The sequence below is a fragment of the Physella acuta genome, unplaced genomic scaffold (genome assembly GCF_028476545.2).
Source record: "Physella acuta isolate Inbredline_101_S28 unplaced genomic scaffold, ASM2847654v3 ptg000325l, whole genome shotgun sequence".
In the NCBI taxonomy this organism is placed as follows: domain Eukaryota; kingdom Metazoa; phylum Mollusca; class Gastropoda; family Physidae; genus Physella; species Physella acuta.
Genome location: NW_026731844.1, coordinates 785,232 through 804,656, shown reverse-complemented (window position 1 = coordinate 804,656; position 19,425 = coordinate 785,232). Strand labels below are relative to the sequence as shown.

The 19,425-nt window shown below is 34.1% G+C and overlaps 1 protein-coding gene and 1 long non-coding RNA gene across 8 annotated transcripts in view; one reads left to right on the top strand and one right to left on the bottom strand.

Moving 5' to 3' along the window:
* LOC131940662 (transient receptor potential cation channel subfamily M member 3) overlaps positions 1-19,425 on the bottom strand; it is a 128,901-nt gene that overhangs the window by 46,718 nt on the left and 62,758 nt on the right. For all 7 annotated transcript variants that reach the window (XM_059299380.1, XM_059299379.1, XM_059299381.1 and 4 more), the window contains 4 exons: positions 17,598-17,768; positions 17,125-17,222; positions 16,504-16,732; positions 15,809-15,970 (listed from right to left, as the gene is read on the bottom strand). In XM_059299380.1, the coding sequence (XP_059155363.1) occupies positions 15,809-15,970; positions 16,504-16,732; positions 17,125-17,222; positions 17,598-17,768 (660 nt within the window). The remainder of the gene's footprint in view (positions 1-15,808; positions 15,971-16,503; positions 16,733-17,124; positions 17,223-17,597; positions 17,769-19,425) is intronic.
* On the top strand, positions 4,329-6,995 carry LOC131940663 (uncharacterized). Its single transcript, XR_009386568.1, has 3 exons — positions 4,329-4,486; positions 6,333-6,394; positions 6,835-6,995. It is a non-coding gene; the product is annotated as an uncharacterized LOC131940663 (long non-coding RNA).

Sequence of the window (19,425 nt, the reverse complement as noted above, 5' to 3'; positions counted from 1 at the left end):
CCCCGTGTTCTGTCGCCCCAAGGCAAGATCCTGCCAAATTTGAAGCGCCTGCGGCGCCGGGAAGTGCCCTATCGGACACCCGACAATCTAGATTCCTAATAGAATTTTTTTTTTAAGTTTAGCCCGAGCATAATAAAAAAAAATACATTAACCAAGTTGACTTGGTGTGTCTCGAACTCAAACCACCTGCGTGGTTTAAAGTACAATAACATCTCCGCTATGTAGGCACTTTATAAAATACGGAGAATGAAACACGTATTTTAAAATATTAACTTACGCGAATATGCCTATTCTTTCAAATTAATTTTTTTATCCCAAATTAGCCAGTTCCAAACAAAGATTTTGTATAAAATAAATAAGTCTTGAAATAGTTTAGTCCTAATATAGAAATTTATTTTTGGAATAGATTTTAGAGAAGTTAGAGTCTAAATCTAGATTTTAGCGTCTACGTCTAGATTCTAGATCTAGTTATTGCGTAGATTTAGATTTAGTCTAGATCTAGAATCTCTAGATCTAGAATCCAAATAAATAAAATAAATTTTATGAGTTTAGGCCGGAAAAATTGTATTGTATACATTTCATAGTGTACGTAGATCTAAATCAAATTTGAATGAAATAGTTCATTTCTTTTTATTGTAAACACGGCAGATGACGTCATTAGTTAATGTTTAAACATTAGTGACGTCACAGTTTTATGCGTTCTTTTTCACATGTATTAATGCTTTCCCGGTTGCATAAAAAATACTGTTTCTCTACATTCGAATACGCCTTTAATTTTTATTTTTCTTCTTTAAATAAAATTGTGGTTATTCATTTAAAACATCTAACATATTATTTTCAACAAAAGTCCGTTTAAAGGTATCCATATATCGCTGCCGATTCTGACGTGATGTCCGGCGAAAATATTTTGCGGACAGACAGAGAGAGAGAGAGAGAGAGAGAGAGAGAGAGGTGCGAACGTGGGGTTTTATATATTAGGATCTTAGTCATTATATCACAGTCAAATTAAACGGAACGCGAACAACACGAGTGTGGTTTTCTAATAATGAAACAACACTGGGTTACCTACAAAGAGATTATTTAAAAGCAAGTTAACCATTCAAGACGGTCTTTGTTTGAAAACTCATCATATAAAGGGATAGTGTAATTAACCTTATGCGCAGACTCTATATTAATCAGGGTTTCACTATGTTCAGGAAACGAACTCGAGACATTCATGTACTGTACAGCTCGACCACGCTGCCCCACCTAGGTCTTATGGGGTAATATAATTATAAGATTGGACAAGAGAGGCTGTCAATTTCATATCGCTGAACTGACACCAGAAGAAAATTAGTATTGCTTAAAGCTGTTAGACTTTGAGAGACAAGTTTAAGATGGGGACGTTCAATTTATGGCGTGGCGAGCTGCTTCAAGGATCCCTGAAAATTAAATGAGACCCACACAATTCATGCTGTACTGTTCAGCTTGTTAGAATTGAAATAGAGCAATGTTTAAAAAAAATCCTTTAAGCTACAAAAAATCTTTTAGATTTTATCCGCTATGGCCATTGTGGCTTTGGATTAAAAAAAACAACAACAACACATTCAGTTGTTTTTCTGTGGCTGAAACTCGATCACTCTCATGTCCACTTTTAATTTCGTTACATGATCAAAAAACACCCGTATCACGCAACATTGTAGCATTTAGTAGCGGTATAAAAACACAGGAAAAAAAATCAAAATCAAATTACTTGCGGTCAGCATAAGCCAGTTCTGGAAATATGGTGAACTCCCCCCTTCCCCGATTCTTCTGGAAAATATGGTCAACTAGCCCCCTCCCCCAATTCTGACAAGAAATACGGTCAGCTCCCCCCCTCAATTCTGACTGGAAATATGGTCAACTAGCCCCCCCCCCCCCCAATCCTGACTGGAAATATGGTCAACTAGCCCCCCCCCCCAATTCTGACTGGAAATATGGTCAACTAGCCCCCCCCCCCCCAATTCTGACTGGAAATATTAATATGGTCAACTAGCCCCCCCCCCCCAATCCTGACTGGAAATATGGTCAACTAGCCCCCCCCCCCAATTCTGACTGGAAATATGGTCAACTAGCCCCCCCCTCCCAATCCTGACTGGGAATATGGTCAACTAGCCCCTCACCCAATTCTGACTGGAAATATGGTCAACTACCCCCCCCCCCCAATTCTGACTTGAAATATGGTCAACTAGCCCCCTCCCCCAATTCTAAAAAAAATGAAGACGACGTAAGAGAAGAAAACCGTGCAGACACTGTCGCAGATGACAAAGATCGATAGAAACGAAATGGGGTTTTTGTTGAGTTGCCGTGCTAATTCCGGCATAAAGACCTTTTCCTTATGGTTCCACAAGCTCGAAAATTGAGCAGTAATTGTGGAATGATGTATACGTCATCCATGTTCATGTCTGGCTGATGTAAATGGGCAGATGGTATTGTTCCATTTACAATAGAGTTGGTCAATGAATGCATTACGGAAATTACTGTCTGGTGAGTTGTTCAAATAATAGTTCAAGAAAGTCCTGCCTGATTAAAAATAATAATCATCACGATTTTGAAAGAAAGTCATAACGATATCAGATATTTAAAAAATAAATATTGATAACGATTCATTGTGAGACATATTGCATCTACTCTGAGCAGAGGACGACCGAGGCAGATGGCGGAAATTTTTTGAAAAACAAAAACAAACAACAAACAAACAAAAAACCCATGGTGCCCCAATTGATGTTTAATTGATTGATTGAACGACCATCTTGTACACTTGTAGTTAACTTCCCTGTAACAACCAGCTAGCAGTTAACTCCCCTGTAACAACCAGCTAGCAGTTAACTCCCCTGTAACAATAAACTAACAGTAAATTCCCTGTAACAACCAGCTAGCAGTTAACTCTCCTGTAACAACCAGCTAACAGTTAACTCCCCTGTAATAACCAGCTAGCAGTTTACTCCCCTGTTAATAACCAGCTAGCAGTTAACTCCCCTGTAACAACCAGCTAGCAGTTAACTCCCCTGTAACAACCAGCTAACAGCTAACTCCCCTGTAACAACCAGCTAACAGCTAACTCCCCTGTAACAACCAGCTAACAGTTAACTCCCCTGTACCACCAGCTAACAGTAAATTCCTTGTAACAACCAGCTAGCAGTTAACTCCCCTGTAACAACCAGCTAACAGTTAACTCCCCTGGAACAACCAGCTAACAGTTAACTCCCTGTACCACCAGCTAACAGTAAATTCCTTGTAACAACCAGCTAGTAGTTAACTCCCCTGAAATAACCAGCTAGCAGTTAACTCCCCTGTAACAACCAGCTAGGAGTTAACTCCCCTGTAACAATAAGCTAACAGTAAATTCCCCTGCATCAACCAGTCGTTAATTCATCTAATTCCTAACGTGTTTATTTCTCCAAAACTAAGCTTTGCATGCCAAAATTCATTTTTATAGCTGGAACTCTCAAGCTTTGCAACAGAAACATAAAAAAAATAACTTAAATTGTAAACATTCCAGCTATATGAATTTTCACCCTTAGCAAATATATTTAGGATATTAGAATTTGAAACTGGAGAGTTAGTTTAATACAATATTTTTAATTTAAAAATATTAGCGGATAGTAAATATCTTCCGATCCTAAAACAATTAAGCACTTTTAGCATACCATAGGGAATACAAAGTATAGGTTAAAAATAAGTCTTTTTGTACACTTTCTTTACCTTTGTAATCACCAGTTTAACAAATTATTCGAATGTTTGTCTACTATTTTCTTAAAGAAACATTCAATCTCTTTGAAGTAACTCGGTAATTCAAACAGCGGCCCTTTCACCATTTAGTAGTTCTTAACACATGCAGGAATCAGCTTCTATTATTACACGGACGTAAAGCTTAACGCTAGTCGCTCTTAAAATTAAGGTTGAGAATAGACCATTTCCATATTGACTACAATGTAAAGAAATTACTATAAAAAATATAAAACGTTTTTAAAGACAAGCTTTGAGAAAATGGTATGAATATAATACTTGAAAGCTCTGAATATGTGTTTATAAGCGTGACACTATTAGTGTTTTATATACTTATCACTAATTTATTTGAAAAAAAATCTCATTTCATTTTATTTTATAAAAAAAAATCTTATCATGTCAAATTAGATTGTTATCGGATCTCGACCTAGATGTCAAGTTTGAAAGAAATCGGTTCGGTATAGAACTTGTAAGTTTATCGTTCTTTCTCGCGTTAATTCGTGTCTGGTTAGCCAGGGAGAGATAAAAGTTTTCGAACTAAATCAATTGTTGTGAACGGGGTTTCCCATTGATATCAAAAAACATGGCGGCTATTTGTTAGTAGGTCCCGCTTCAAGATTTCAAAATCATCAAACGTTCCAGAAATGCAACAATTGTAAAAACTTTCAACGCTGTTTTGTTCATATGGATGGGAACAAACACATGTGTATGCATTTTTGAATATAAAAGTTTTGTGGCGGTAAGTATATTGATTTTATTTCTTTTGTTGATAGTTTGTCCAAGGCTAGGGGACATTACTCTGACTCTACTCAGTCTTTGCTACGAGACTTAAGATTCCCAGACCTAGGAAATCTAGATCTAAATTCTAGATCTAGACCTAGATTCTAGATCTAGATTCTAGAATCTACCTACTAAGATCTACATTGCTTTAATCTAGTTCTAAGAGTATAAGTTCATGAATTAGAATATATTAGATCTAGATTAAAAATATTAAGAAAAGGATGACGGTAAAAACTAAAACAACAGGAAAATGAGGATGACTTCCAGTCTCACTCAGCCTACGACTTACTTATTACTTATTACTTATTAAACGAATCTAGATTCTAGATCTAGATATTAGATCTAGATATCTAGAACTTAGACAACAATGTTAATGTTAATAGATCTAGATCTAGATTCTAGCTAGATTACTGAACTAGACTCTAGTACTGATTACTCAGTGATTACTGTTTAATATTTTAGAAGTAGGCCTATTTACTATTATAAATTATATATTAGTTATTAGAAGTAGCTTGTAGATAGATGGCTAGATAGATAGTATTACTAGATAGAGATAGTAGAATAGATCTAGATCTAGATTCTAGTTGCAGATGGTAGTATGGTAGGCCCTAGATCTAAAATCTAGATCTAGAGAATCTAGTAGATCTAGATAGATTCTAGATCTAGATTAGATCTAGAAAACCTACCCTAGTTAAGTTTAGTAAGAGCTAGAATAGTAATGCCTAGTAAGGCTAACCTGTTTTTAATTTTAAATTAATTTTTTTATATCTAGAATCTAGACTAGATCTACTCTAGCTATTTACTAGATCTAGATCAGTAGCCAGTAGAGTGATTAGAGTAGTAGTAGAGTGTAGTGTAGAGTACTGTAGACTATTGTAGAGTGTAGGTACTAATAACTAGATCTAGACTGAAACTAAATTAGACTAGAATCTAGGTCTAGATACATTTAGGGCTTACAGACTTATCAGACTACAGTGTTGCAATGAGTAGATCTAGTAATATATAGATTAAATTTAGTTTGAAATTGTTACAGTAGTGCTACTACTTTTCTAAGTAGTAAGTAGTGTAGACTACTAGAAGAGCAAGATGATAGATCTCCATCAAGCTACAATAGAGTTTAGTTAGTAGTTAGTTAGTCATAGTAATAGTACCAAAAGCAGTGTAAGTAGCACAGTAAAAAAAAAGTATTACTAGGCCATCTATTATTGTATTAGGCCCTTTTATTTTTAGCAAGTTAAAGTTTGGTTAAGTACTAGTCTTCTAGCAAGTTGCCTAGTAGTAAACTTATAAACTAGATCATGTGTATTAGTACTATTAGACTTGTAGGCTAGTCTTGTTAGTCTAGACCAGGGACTATAAAATCTACAATTGATAACTTTCGGCCTTTTAGTATAAGCCTAATTATTAATGAATTACAGGGTACAAAAATTAATAAATTGGTCAGAGTCAGTATGGTTACAGTTAGCTGTTAATAGAATTAAGTTTTAGATCTATTGACTACAATTTTTAGTTACAAGTAATGAAAATGAAACTAATACTAATAGTTTTGTAATAGTTAAGATATGGTTAACTGTAAACCAGATATTTTAGTTTTTAAGACAAGCTAAGTAGATAGAAAACTGAACCTTTACAATAAATTAAACCTTTTATAAATATAAATATATATATATATATATATATATATATATATATATATATATATATATATATATATATATATATATTAATATCTCATATTAGTTAAATAATTATTTTAATATAATATATGGATAAACTTAATAATTTATTATATTTAAATTCCCTAGGTACTTGGCAAGCAATTTTCTCACACTTTACTGTGGCTATTGGTGCTGATCTTGAACTAAAGGTGAGCTGAATTTTTTTTTTATAATAAGCCATTTTCAGCTTAAGCCCAAGTTTGAAATCGATTCAGTGTTCTAATTCTTAAAGAATATGTTGCTACTAAGATTATATACTGTAAGTATTAATATGTATGGCTTGATAGTGGGACTGTCAGATAGTAGCTTTCACATTTCTATCCTAAAAGATAAGAGTTCAGATCCCTGGTTTTAGTCCTGGTATGATGTCCTAAGTCTCATGAGTACCAGCTCTCATGAGTACCTGGCTCAAGATAGGGAAACTAAAGGTGGCTGGGTATATACCTCTGAACACTCTAATTTTACATGCAAATGTCACAGAAACAGGTGAATTTTAATTCAACTGCTATATTGGCTGTCTGTTTTAATCAATGATTAATTTTTTCATATTACAGAAAGTTGTTAAAAATATTATTTATTTAATTTCTAGGTAAATGGAACAGCATGGATGTGGATTTTTAGACACAAGGAAGCTGAATTTAACTTTTAATGAAGAATTTAAATGATGATTGTCCATGAAAAGAAATATTAATCATATACATTGTAATGCTGTATTGATGCATCTTCTGTTTTAAGTAATTAAAAAACCATCCATTTATGAAATTATTTTCATTTTTTTTTTTTCAATTTTAAAACTGTAGTTCTGTTTTGTTATTTGAAAACAATGATGAAAGTATACTGAACTGCCATTGAGATATTAATATAAATGCTATTGTTTATAGTTTAATTCTTTCAGAAGCAACTATATTGACATCAAAACTGAATCTTTATTGTACACTAAGTATAAAAGCTTACCCGCAAACCAGTCCATGTCAACAATTTATTGACATTCAAACATTAAATTTTTTTAAAGGTGATTTTTCTTAAATAAAACAGACTACTTTCATATGGGATAAGAAACATTTAATTTTGAAATTGATTGGTTTATTAAATTTTAATGGAGCTGAAACTAAAACACTGGGTACAAATTTATTATTACTTTGTTTCTCAGAAAATTGCAAAGATGATGTTTGAAATAATGTTAAAATATCTTTAGCAATTGTCACTGAATAAATATTTTCATTAGACAAATCACATTTAGATATAGAAGAATAAGGTATGTCTTCAGATTTTCTTATCAGCGAAGATCCTGGGTGATTCTCTTTGTTACCATCGATCAAACGACAAGCCAATTCTGGAAAATTCATTGGGTTCTTTGCCTGGGCAGCTAAATATATTTAAATTAAGTTCATGCAAGGCTTTAGAAACATCAATTGGATAAAACTCTATAATTTCATTAACTTTTTATTAATATCAGCTCCAAAGGAATAATATAAACAAGTTACACATCATCAATAAATCAAATTTGCAGATATTTCCATTTCACCAAACTTTCTCTAAGTCATAATATATATTTTAAATTCATGGCATTTTGTTAGGCTAGATATGTTGACTTTTATTTACCACAATAATCTGATTATATAAATTAGGATTACCCAGCTATCATACATTCTTCTTTTTTACTGCCTTCCTTTATGAGGGGGAGGTAAAAATCATCATAAAATGTGTGATGCAATTTACAGATGAACCCTCTCTCTCTCTACCCCTCCCACTATATATATATATATATGTATATCTACATAATCTCTAAAATCATGTTGGTACCTCTACCTGTTTGAATGTTAGGCCCATTTCTTTAAACTGTTTCTGTGTGGATCTTCTCCATGGGGGTCATCTATAAATGACGTCACGCATTTTTTTGACGATTTTTACCTCCCCCCCCTCCCCCTACACATCGTCAGAAAAAGCCAGACCCCCACCCCCTAAAATGACGTCACACAGTACTAGATTCTAGATCTAAATTACTACAGTTGCCTACACTCTAGATTTAGTTCTTAAGTTCTACAACAAGACTACACTAAACTTCGCTAGATCTAGAATAATCTAGATTCTATATATAAATTGATATTGAACATATTCTAGTCTACCTGTCTTAAAGTAAATAGCCTATTTAGTAGGCCTAATTAATTCCACTCAACTACACTGTAAAATAAAAGAAACTAGATCTAGAATCTAGATCTCTAGACTACTCTTGAGTCTATAAATTAAAAATAAATCCTGTATGTCGTATGTTACTGTCTAAGTCGGAATTTTCAAGAGGGTTTTTTTTAAGTCATAGATCTAGATATAGAATTCTAGATCTAGAAATCTAGACTCTAGATCTAGGCTATATATATTTATTAATTAAATTAGGCTTGATTTCAGATTTACGATTGAAATCTTTTAGGCCTATAAATATCATATTTTATATGGATTATAGATGTATTATTATTATACAGGTTGTATTCTAGATCTATATAAAATATAATATATTTGTGTGTGTGTTATTTTAAACTTAATTTACTTAAAACAACTTATTGTCGGAGTTTTTTTTATTCCAAAAACGAAAGTAGATTTCATAACTTAAAAAAAAAAAAAATATTCACATTTGGTTTGAAAAAACAAAAAAACGCCAGCTGGCAACTACCGGAGCGAGAACTTGGTAAGCTACTTTAACAACTTACAAGCCCAATAGTGGGTAAAATTTCGTTCTCAAGTTTCGACATATGACGTCACACAATCAGACGATGAATCAAGTTAAATAAAAGCTTGTAAAAACATTAATCTTGCGGAAAAACTAAACTGCGGCACCCAACAGTCTTCATAGGACTTGTGTGCAGGGAGATTAAGATTAACCTGGTACTGATGACTAGTTGAACACTGAAATATGTCAACACTCCAATGCACACACACATTGCAATTACAACAACAACACACACTTACTGCATACATTAAGGGTTAAATAAAGAGGTCAAATTATATCAGCAATCCTATTTTTAAAAAATGGATGTGGTCAATAATACAACAGATAATTGCAATACAAGGATCGACGGGTTCAACAAAGGTGTACAAATGGCCAACGCGGCGCATTTAGAAATTAGTTATTCAATTTAATAGCCGGCGTTTTGAACATTTTGCCAATGAACAGCACTGTGTAAATCTTCAATGAATCAGACAAAAAAAAAATCCCTGGCGCTTTTATAACACAATGCAGGTCGTCCATTTTTAACAAGTCGACACAATGAAGGATGGGAGGGGGTAGGGGCGGAACAAACAGGAAACAAAGCGTCACGCTCGGAAGTGCATGAATCAAACCGTTGATTGGGTGAGATAAAGACGGTCCTCAGGGGGCCGTTATCACAGGTGAACCACTTCTGTTGTCAGCTGTTAAAGTGATGTCGTTAACTACATTCTCATTAGAACAAGAGAAAAATACACCCCACTATACTGGTAACTAGTTCTTACTACTGCCAATAGGGGTTGGTAGCAGAGGACAGGCAGTTGTCTATAGGAAAGTGCTTACATTTTTTTTAATCGGTAGAAATATAAGAAAGCAAAAATACTTTGATAAAGCTAAAGATAGCGCATTTGACTAAGTTGTTTTGATCCAAAAATAAAGATTTGTCTAAATTGTTTTGATTTAACATTAGGGCTAACAAAAACACATTAGACTAAGTTGTTTGGGCTAATAATAAATAACTCATTTGACAAAGTTGTTTGGGCTACCAATAAAGCATCTAAGTTATTTTTAGCTAACTATAACGTATTTGACAAAATTGTTTGGGCTAACTATAACGCATTTGACAAAGTTGTTTTGGGGTAACATTAACATATTTGACAAAGTTGTTTTGGGCTAACTATAACGCATTTGACAAAGTTGTTTGGGCTCTCAATAAAGCATTTGACAAAGTTGTTTGGGCTACCAATAAAGCATTTGACAAAGTTGTTTGGGCTACCAATAAAGCATTTGACAAAGTTGTTTTTGGATAACATTAACATATTTGACAAAGTTGTTTTGGGCTAACTATAACGCATTTGACAAAGTTGTTTGTGCTATCTATGAAAGAGACAAGATACTACAATGTATAATTATTTTCACTTCTCCAAATACCAGTCCAAGTACTCAATGCCAGCCTTACTGTAGAGCATCCCCTGAATAATTAAACCCTGCAGTGTATTACACGACCTCCCCACTATCTGCTTATTGTTGTCAGCAAGTCAACCGTCATTGTAAACCCACGTTCCACACTACGCCATGCATGACAATGGTTGCTGCCCTACGCTGTTTTAATGCTCATTATGTTAACTAGCGATAATTAAAAGGGCTGTAAACACAAAGTTCCAGGCGAGGATCCATTGTCAAGTCTGTGTCCAGTTGGTTCGGTGACTTCATGGGGATTTTTATAAATCTTTCACTATCATGTGCGCAGTTCTTTATAGAATATTCTTCTTTAGATAATTGTTTTCTTATACTTAAACGGAGTAAATTGGACGTTAGGAATAAGGGTGTACACGTTTGTTGAGTGACACATCGGTGCTTGAAAAGTAGTTGGTTAAAGTGTGTCTTTAGTTAATGTAGTACTGTACAAAACATGTTCGTTCACTTAAAAAGTGTTTAATGTGAACAGCCGACGAGAAATAAAATCTATGGATATTTCAAATGTCATCGAGGCTAATGGCGAGTGTTTTATAATGACAAAAACAACAAGAAATAAAGGGTCGATGGTCACGACTCTCACGGCGCAATAGATTTGATTTAGAGAAACAAAACAACAAAATTAAATAAGATGTTTTCTTTGTTTTCTCTACATAAGTAAGATAAACACTTTGACACGTTTTTGATGTCTGAGAAAAGTTGAAATATTGTTTTCTAAAAGTTTTTTCTTTAATTCTAGAAATAATGCAGTGAAATAAGTTTTCGTCTAGAATTTAAACAGTTGATAAGAACATTGCGGTACTAAAATATGATTTTAAAAACTTGATGACTGAATAAAAACCATGCCGCAACGCTTGAATCGGGCCTTGGTTGTAAACTACCTTCTACAAACAATCCCACCCGACTTATGAAGACCGCAACAACTTGTATCATGATGGAAAAGGTGCCGGTCCCCGCAATAGAAGAGAAACAAACACTGAAAACTTTGTACAATGAGTTTGGTGAGATGTCTACAGTCCATGGCGTGAAGAGGGCTATAGTAGGGCGCCACTGTGTAGAGAAGTTCATCTGGACGCTGCTTGTCACCACAGGGGGCGGCCTGGCTTTCTACCAGTTCATAAGCATTGTTCAAGAGTTCCAAACTAACCCGGTTTCCACCGTTGTGTCCATTGAGTACGAGCAACATATGGAGTTCCCAGCCGTCACTATATGCAACCTCAACAGGGTGAAAATGTCCAAGGCCAGCGCCTCTATTATGGAGATATTTAACCGAAGTCGCGAGGTAAGCTATTCTTTTGGCAAGTTTATTACGCGGTAAGGTATTTCTTTGTTGAGTTTATCGCGAGGTAAGCTACAAATGGCCGAATTTATCGCGAGGTAAACAATATCTTAGGCGAATTTATCGCGTGGTAAGCTACTTCATATGCGAGTTTAATACTCAGACCTACCCTCGATAACATATCTGTGATAACATAGTTTAAGAAAAACCGCTGTACACAGCATATAGAAACAGTTTAGTAAAACGAGCTGCCACAATTGAATCCAGCCAACGTCTAATTAACAATGTCCAATCTATCAATCATGTAAATGCCCTTTGTTTAAAGTTAAATAAAAACTTAGTCTCTTCACACAAGATTGAAAAAAGGAGAAAAACTTGACAAGAAAAAGAATGCTCCAAGACATGATAAATTATTTCTGTCAATTTTACAGATGAACGTTTCAGTGGAGAGCCAGGAAATGGAATTTGATATCCTGATGTCAACCATTTCTCACCCAGATAAAATTAGCTTGGGTCACAAGCTGGAAGACATGTTGATTGACTGCAGGTTTAACGGGGTAAGATATTTCACACTAGGTCAGTGCATCTAATATATAAAAATATCATCAGGGAGTCGAGTTTGGTAAAGACCTGTTGTTGTGGTATTCATATGTTCTCTAGAAAACATTTTGAAACTACTACAACTCGAAACACTATATCTAGCTCTAATCCTACCAGCCTTAAGGGTAAAGAAACAACATGACTTTAAGAACATATCGTACTCAGTTGCCGATACACAGACCTACAAAATGCCCAAGTATGATCGATGTGATTTTAAAATGGTAATCTTTAGCCAAGACCAGAGGATTTATGCTGTCAATGGCCAAGCTTCAGTAATGTAACATGTCATATCGTCCCAAACTAGCTAGTTTTAAACTGGGCCAGATGGTATATTCAGTAATGTAACGTGAATGTCATTCCATCCCAAACTAGCAAGTTTTACACTGGCCCAGATGGTACATTCATAATGTAACGTGAATGTCATTCCATCCCAAACTAGCAAGTTTTACACTGGGCCAGATGGTATATTCAGTAATGTAACGTGAATGTCATTCCATCCCAAACTAGCAAGTTTTACACTGAGCCAGATGGTAGATTCAGTAATGTAACGTGAATGTCATTCCATCCCAAACTAGCAAGTTTTACACTGGGCCAGATGGTATATTCAGTAATGTAACGTGAATGTCATTCCATCCCAAACTAGCAAGTTTTACACTGAGCCAGATGGTAGATTCAGTAATGTAACGTGAATGTCATTCCATCCCAAACTAGCAAGTTTTACACTGAGCCAGATGGTATATTCAGTAATGTAACGTGAATGTCATTCCATCCCAAACTAGCAAGTTTTACACTGAGCCAGATGGTAGATTCAGTAATGTAACGTGAATGTCATTCCATCCCAAACTAGCAAGTTTTACACTGGGCCAGATGGTATATTCAGTAATGTAACGTGAATGTCATTCCATCCCAAACTAGCAAGTTTTACACTGAGCCAGATGGTATATTCAGTAATGTAACGTGAATGTCATTCCATCCCAAACTAGCAAGTTTTACACTGAGCCAGATGGTATATTCAGTAATGTAACGTGAATGTCATTTCTTCCCGAACTAGCAAGTTTTACACTGAGCCAGATGGTAGATTCAGTAATGTAACGTGAATGTCATCCAGTCTTACGCTGTGCCAAACAACTTCATGCATGCACACATACAGTAAAATAACTAGCACCATGTTTATCTTACTTCTTTTACTAATGCTTAGGTTTTCAAAATGTTTTTTTAATGTAGGGACTATATTTTGGTTTGTAACTTGTGTTTTTTTAATTAATCAGGAAAGGTGCACCTCGAATGACTTTGCTCAACTGTACAACATTAAATACGGAAACTGCTACACATTTGGACAGACCAAGTATGATAACAAAACTAAATGGTGAGGACTGATATTTTTTATTTGGTCTTAACTTCACCAGTCGTCCACATATGTCGACTTGGGTGAAGATAGATTTAATAAACCGATTTCCTAAAAGAAAGTGTTGTTTATTTCGAACAGACGGAGACAATGATGGGGTAAGAGGAAAGCACCAATAGCTATATTACAAAAATAAAAACATTGTATTTTACTAGCCATCTTTTGAATAAATAATTGCACAAACTTTAATTATTTTAGATCCGGTCAATTCTTTTGAAATCAATATTATAGGAGAGGTCTGACAATGCTGTCAATTTCTTAAACTGAGGGATATTGAGGACTTCTGAATGAAATTAATTGCAACAATAGTCAGAGTTTATTACAAAGCCTAAGAAACTGCGAAATAAATATTTTTAATGAAGCTTTTCGTGTATAAAAAAATAATGTATTTTTGTACATTCAAAGAAGTTTCCTTCATGACTGGCAAGAGCATTGATATTTTTAGTCATAATTTATCATTTCAGTGTACACATTTACATTCTAAAAAAAACTACTGAAGCTTTAAGTACAGTTGTATCAATGATTGTATATACCAGGTACACCACAAAGACTGGCCCAGCTAATGGTCTGATCCTTGAAATGGACATAGAACAGAACGATTATCTCCCCTTGACGCCTTCTGCTGGTATTAAGGTTCTGCTCCACCCAGGATCTGAGATCCCTTTCCCTGAGGACGGTGGCATCACTGTTGGCCCAGGGTTTGTTACCAATGTTGGGGTCAAAAAGGTAAAACAAGGTCAAGGCTTTCCCATAGGGGCCATGGTGCACCAAAATAACCAACGCCATTGATTTACAATAAAAAATATCAAGTTCATTCATTACTTTTAATTTAACAGCTATAATGCTAATTGTATTGCATTACATTTTAATTAAAATGAAGCAATTAAAGCAGATTACCTGCCTTTTAATTTAAAATATAGAGGAAAAAATATACAGGTAATATTTGTTGACTCTTGTTCATTTAACAGAGACAATGCTGATTGTATAATTTTATATCTTAAGTAAAAGCTGATAAACTTCTCCTGTAATAACGTCATCTTTTGATAAAAATTCTCAGGAAGAAATCCACAGACAGCCTGCCCCCTATGGCTCGTGTGTACAGTTCAACAAAGCAGAAAATTTACAGAGGAACATGTTTGCAGCCTATGGTTACACCTACACTGACAACGCCTGCAAGAAAACCTGCTACCAGGCCCGCGTCTACAACATGTGCAGCTGCTGTGATGTGGACTACCCCTGTATCAAGAAAGCACTCCTGGACGTGGATGTCAACGAGAAGATATCCATCTGCAACACGTCCAACCAGACCGTGCTGGAGTGTGTGGACCAGGTGGAGAGACAGTTCTGGACAGATGAAAGGGGGTGTGTCCAAAGCTGTCCACCAGCATGTGACCAAACTATCTACGACACTGTCATCTCTTCAGCTGCGTGGCCTTCTCTCAACTTTGTTGACAGTTTTATTTGGAATTTAAACAAGGCTGCGGCAGCTAGAAACAGGACTTACAGTTTTGGGGGGAACAAGCAGGAATTTGTACAGAACAACTGTTTAAAGTTACAAATCTACTACGAGGTGTTGAACTATGTTGTGATAAAAACAAATCCAGCGTACGACTGGAACAAGTTGCTGAGTGACATAGGAGGACAGCTAGGGCTATGGATGGGCTCTTCACTGCTCTCTGCCATTGAGCTCTTCCAGTTTGTCTTTGAGATGCTGGCTCTACTTGTATGTAAGATTTTCAGGAATAGGACAGTAGCAAGTTTAGAGCCAAGTACCACAAGTAACTAAAAAGTTGACCAGGACAGGCTTAACAAACCAGATAAGTGTTGCAGAAAGACTTTCCAGATTTTAGATTCTGAAGTGATAAAGTTTCTTCTATTGTTGGATTCATGTTTACCTAATACCTCTTTACAAGATGACTGTTTTTATCTACTTGTGCTTTTTTTCTGCTGTTGTATAAAGTTTTTTGTGATATAAGTCTTGCACAACAGATAAACTGCACAACTTTTAAGTTATATTTTTAATATGATGACATGAGGCAGTGCCAGCTATTATACCACATAATGAATGTTATGAGGCAAGAATCAAGTAAAATATGACAACAGACCTGATCTTCACTGAAAGACGACATAGATAGATTAGCCACACTGGCAGCATCCTCCAGCTCGTCCAGATGTTCTTCCATTGTCTGTGGCATCAGCTGGAGCTCTTCCTTTGATTTAAAGTCCAAGGCAAAAAGGTAGGGTGGGAAGATTATACCCAGAATCACCTGATGATCCAGATAGAAGAAATATGTATAAATATGAGCTGGCTAAACAGCAGGTTGTTGTATCAGGGTTAGCAGGATCTTGTTAGAGAAAAATTATCGGCTTTCAAAATTTATTTCAGAAAGTTAGCTATGTAATAAAAGAGATTTTAATTTTTCTTATTTAAATGATATAGTTAAATTAGCAGGATCTTGTGAGAGAAAAATCATCAGCTTTCAAAAATTATTTCAGAAAGTTAGCTATATAATAAACAAGATTTTAATCTTTCTTATTGAAATTAAATAGTTAAGATAGCCAGATGCTAACCATCAATGAATTTTTACTACTTGGACTATTCTTCATGTTTTGAATTTTTAAATCTTATTTTACATAAAAAAAATAATTACTCAGACTGTTTAGTTTTTATTTATTTAAACAGTGTTAATATAAATTATAATCAACGTATGTAGTGTTTTTATTTAAGTTTTTTCAAAAAGGGAATCATAAAATAAATTCACAATATGTAAAGCAATACCCAAGCCAATGAGTGACTGACCTTAAGACTAGTGTTTTTTCTCATGCGCAAGCCACCAATCCACAGATCATTGAGCAGAACTTGACAACAGGTGTGAGCAATAAACTGTCTATGGTTGGCTATGACTGCCAGCCCCAGACATGTCTGTTCACTGAAGTTCTTCAACTCATAGGTCAGCAGCTGCTGTGTGTAGTCATCATCAATCTTGTAGCAATGGCCCAGCAGCTCCAAGGCCAGGCTTAGAAATTCACTGTTGATAAATGCATAAATTGTTCTTAGTTTTAGAGACAAATTAAAAGAAAAAAGTAACCTTATAGTTTATACTCTAGGAGGAAGTAGAGTTCATCACTTTTTCTGATCAAGGCATGAGAGGAAATTGTATAGTCAGTACCTTTCCCCACTTTTACCAGCCACTCTAGTTAGGCATGTCTAGCCCAAGATCTTAATTCCTGACTGCCTTTTAGCAATCCCAAAGTAACCATTGTGATTAGACATGTGTCCAAAAACTTCTATTATAAATAATTGTGTGAGGTAGCCAAAAACTAAAAAAGTTTATAAAAACTTGTTCCAATTTTCAATGAATGTTACATAAAATTTAATAAACTCCACAAATACACAATCTGAATGACAACACAATCTTACTCAGCGTAGTGACGGAACTCTTCTGACAATTCTATCTCCAAGTCATCTTGGTCAGCTTCATGTGCCATTGCAGCATACAACTTCCCAGCTAACAGAGCCTGTCAACAAAAATAGTTTTGTGAGATAACAAGTGCCACTAGGGACTTACAATTCTGTACCTAAATTACCATTGAATAATTTAATAACTTTGCTGAGATCATTTCAATATTTGTAGGTCTATGGTTTGATACTCAATAATTCTTGTATGCTGACTAGGAGTTATATATTATTTTTATTTCGACTATGCCTTTTTAAATACATAATAGGAAAAACAACTTATACCATTTTGTCTGGACACTAAAAAAATTATGTCAAACTAGCATAAAAATTACACTGTTTAGAATACTAGAGAATCTTTTAGTTTTAGATGTTTTTTAACTGCTTGACATGGTACCTGTGCATACCTCCTTTAAACCTTTGTCTTGTAAACTCACCTTAGCTAGAGCCTCCTCCCCATGCTGCCACATGAAGAGAGCCATTTTTTGTCTCTTCATGAGGACAGCCCAGATCATGAGATCATGGAATGGATATGGGAACAGTTCTTCTGCTTGCTTGGTGTTCATGAGATGAGGGATAGATGTAACAATGTTGCCCACAGATGTTCCCTAAAATTTTAAACAAATAAACCATTTAATTATTGGTTATTGAATTGTAAATAAGCCTGGTTAATTGTTTTTATTAATAGTTTACTCTGAGGATTATTATAACTTTTAGTATTTTGATATTTTAAAATTAACAGCATATTTTTAAATTAGCTAAAATTTTACAAATAATAATACATAAATGTATTAAAATAAATAACTGCCATTTAGTCCATCAATTTTTTGACATACACAATTCAAAAAATCAAAAGTGCAAACACAGAAAAATATATCTGCTTAACAAAAGGATTGGGGTAAGGTTATATCAGAAAATACATTATCTTGGTTAAGCATGGATTTTAATTGATCAGCTATAAGCTCTTGACCAATTTTATAAATATACATTTTAAACAAAATAATCATGAAATTAATACATTTGTTTTTACTAAGAATTTAACTACTTCATTTTAAAAGTAATTTGATTACAATTTAGTGTATCTGGAATAATGATCCATAATATAATAACTTTTAAACTATGCTAGTTAGAGAAAAGAAGCTATAAAAAATATTTTAAAAATCTGTCTTGGTCTGTTATGCACACAAATTACCAGTATGTTTATATACATCTATTTACATCAACTCAGCAACATCAATAAACAAATTATAAACAAATGCAGTCATTGAGACACAGGGCAAGATATCTGGTAGAAATAAACCATTACAAGCAAAAGATGCAATATTGGATATAGCTAAAAATCCACAGCAACTAAAAAAAGTAAAGAATTTTAATAAATCCTTACAGAAAATTATTCAAGTGACAGGAACTTTTTACCAGTTGATTTCAAAGTGAACTTCTACTAAACAATCACCTTTATTATTAGTAATTTAGAAATGTAATTTACTAAGCCTTTGTTAACAGACCTACATGTTTTCTATCTAGTTTTTCATTATAAATTCATTTTTGTAAGCTGATACCAATTTTTGGGAAGAGAAATTAACTTGCTTTACTAAAACTTCTTAAAAATAAAATAAAATAAGAAAATTATAATTATTACAATGGTTTGGACTACATTTTTTGCTAAATAGAAAATTTTGTATAAATCAGTAAATTGAGAAAATGTCTGAGTTTTTAAAGGATTACTATTCTTTAATTTGTTCATTAGAGAAAGTTTAATTTTTTTTAATAAACAATAATAAAAGAGATGTTAAAAGGAAGATTTGATAATCACAATTTATCTTTAGATATCATAGTAGGGTTTTTGACAAAACATAGGTTATCTTAGCAAAAGTTAATACTGACAATTCAAAAGATATATTGTCAACTAGTAACACATATAATATGTAAGGTATATTGGAAAAGCTTGGTTAGTGGATATATAAATTATCTTGGTACCAGCAAAAATACACTCTGAAAATTCACAGCTCTTAAAAGCATTAGGTCTTTAGAGGTTTAAATTAATTTCTAAATTTAGAAATGTAATAACAGAAGTGTACTATATACTTGACCAATAATGAAGATGGCACTATCCTCATGCTCTCCTAGCTCTAAAATCAGCAGTATTTATTAAGTTATCTAGATAATAACTAGGATATACAAACATGGTAAAAAGTGGTAGCTCTGAAACAAAAATAACATGAAGGCATCAGCAAAAAACACTAGCCATATCCAGGATGTACCAAA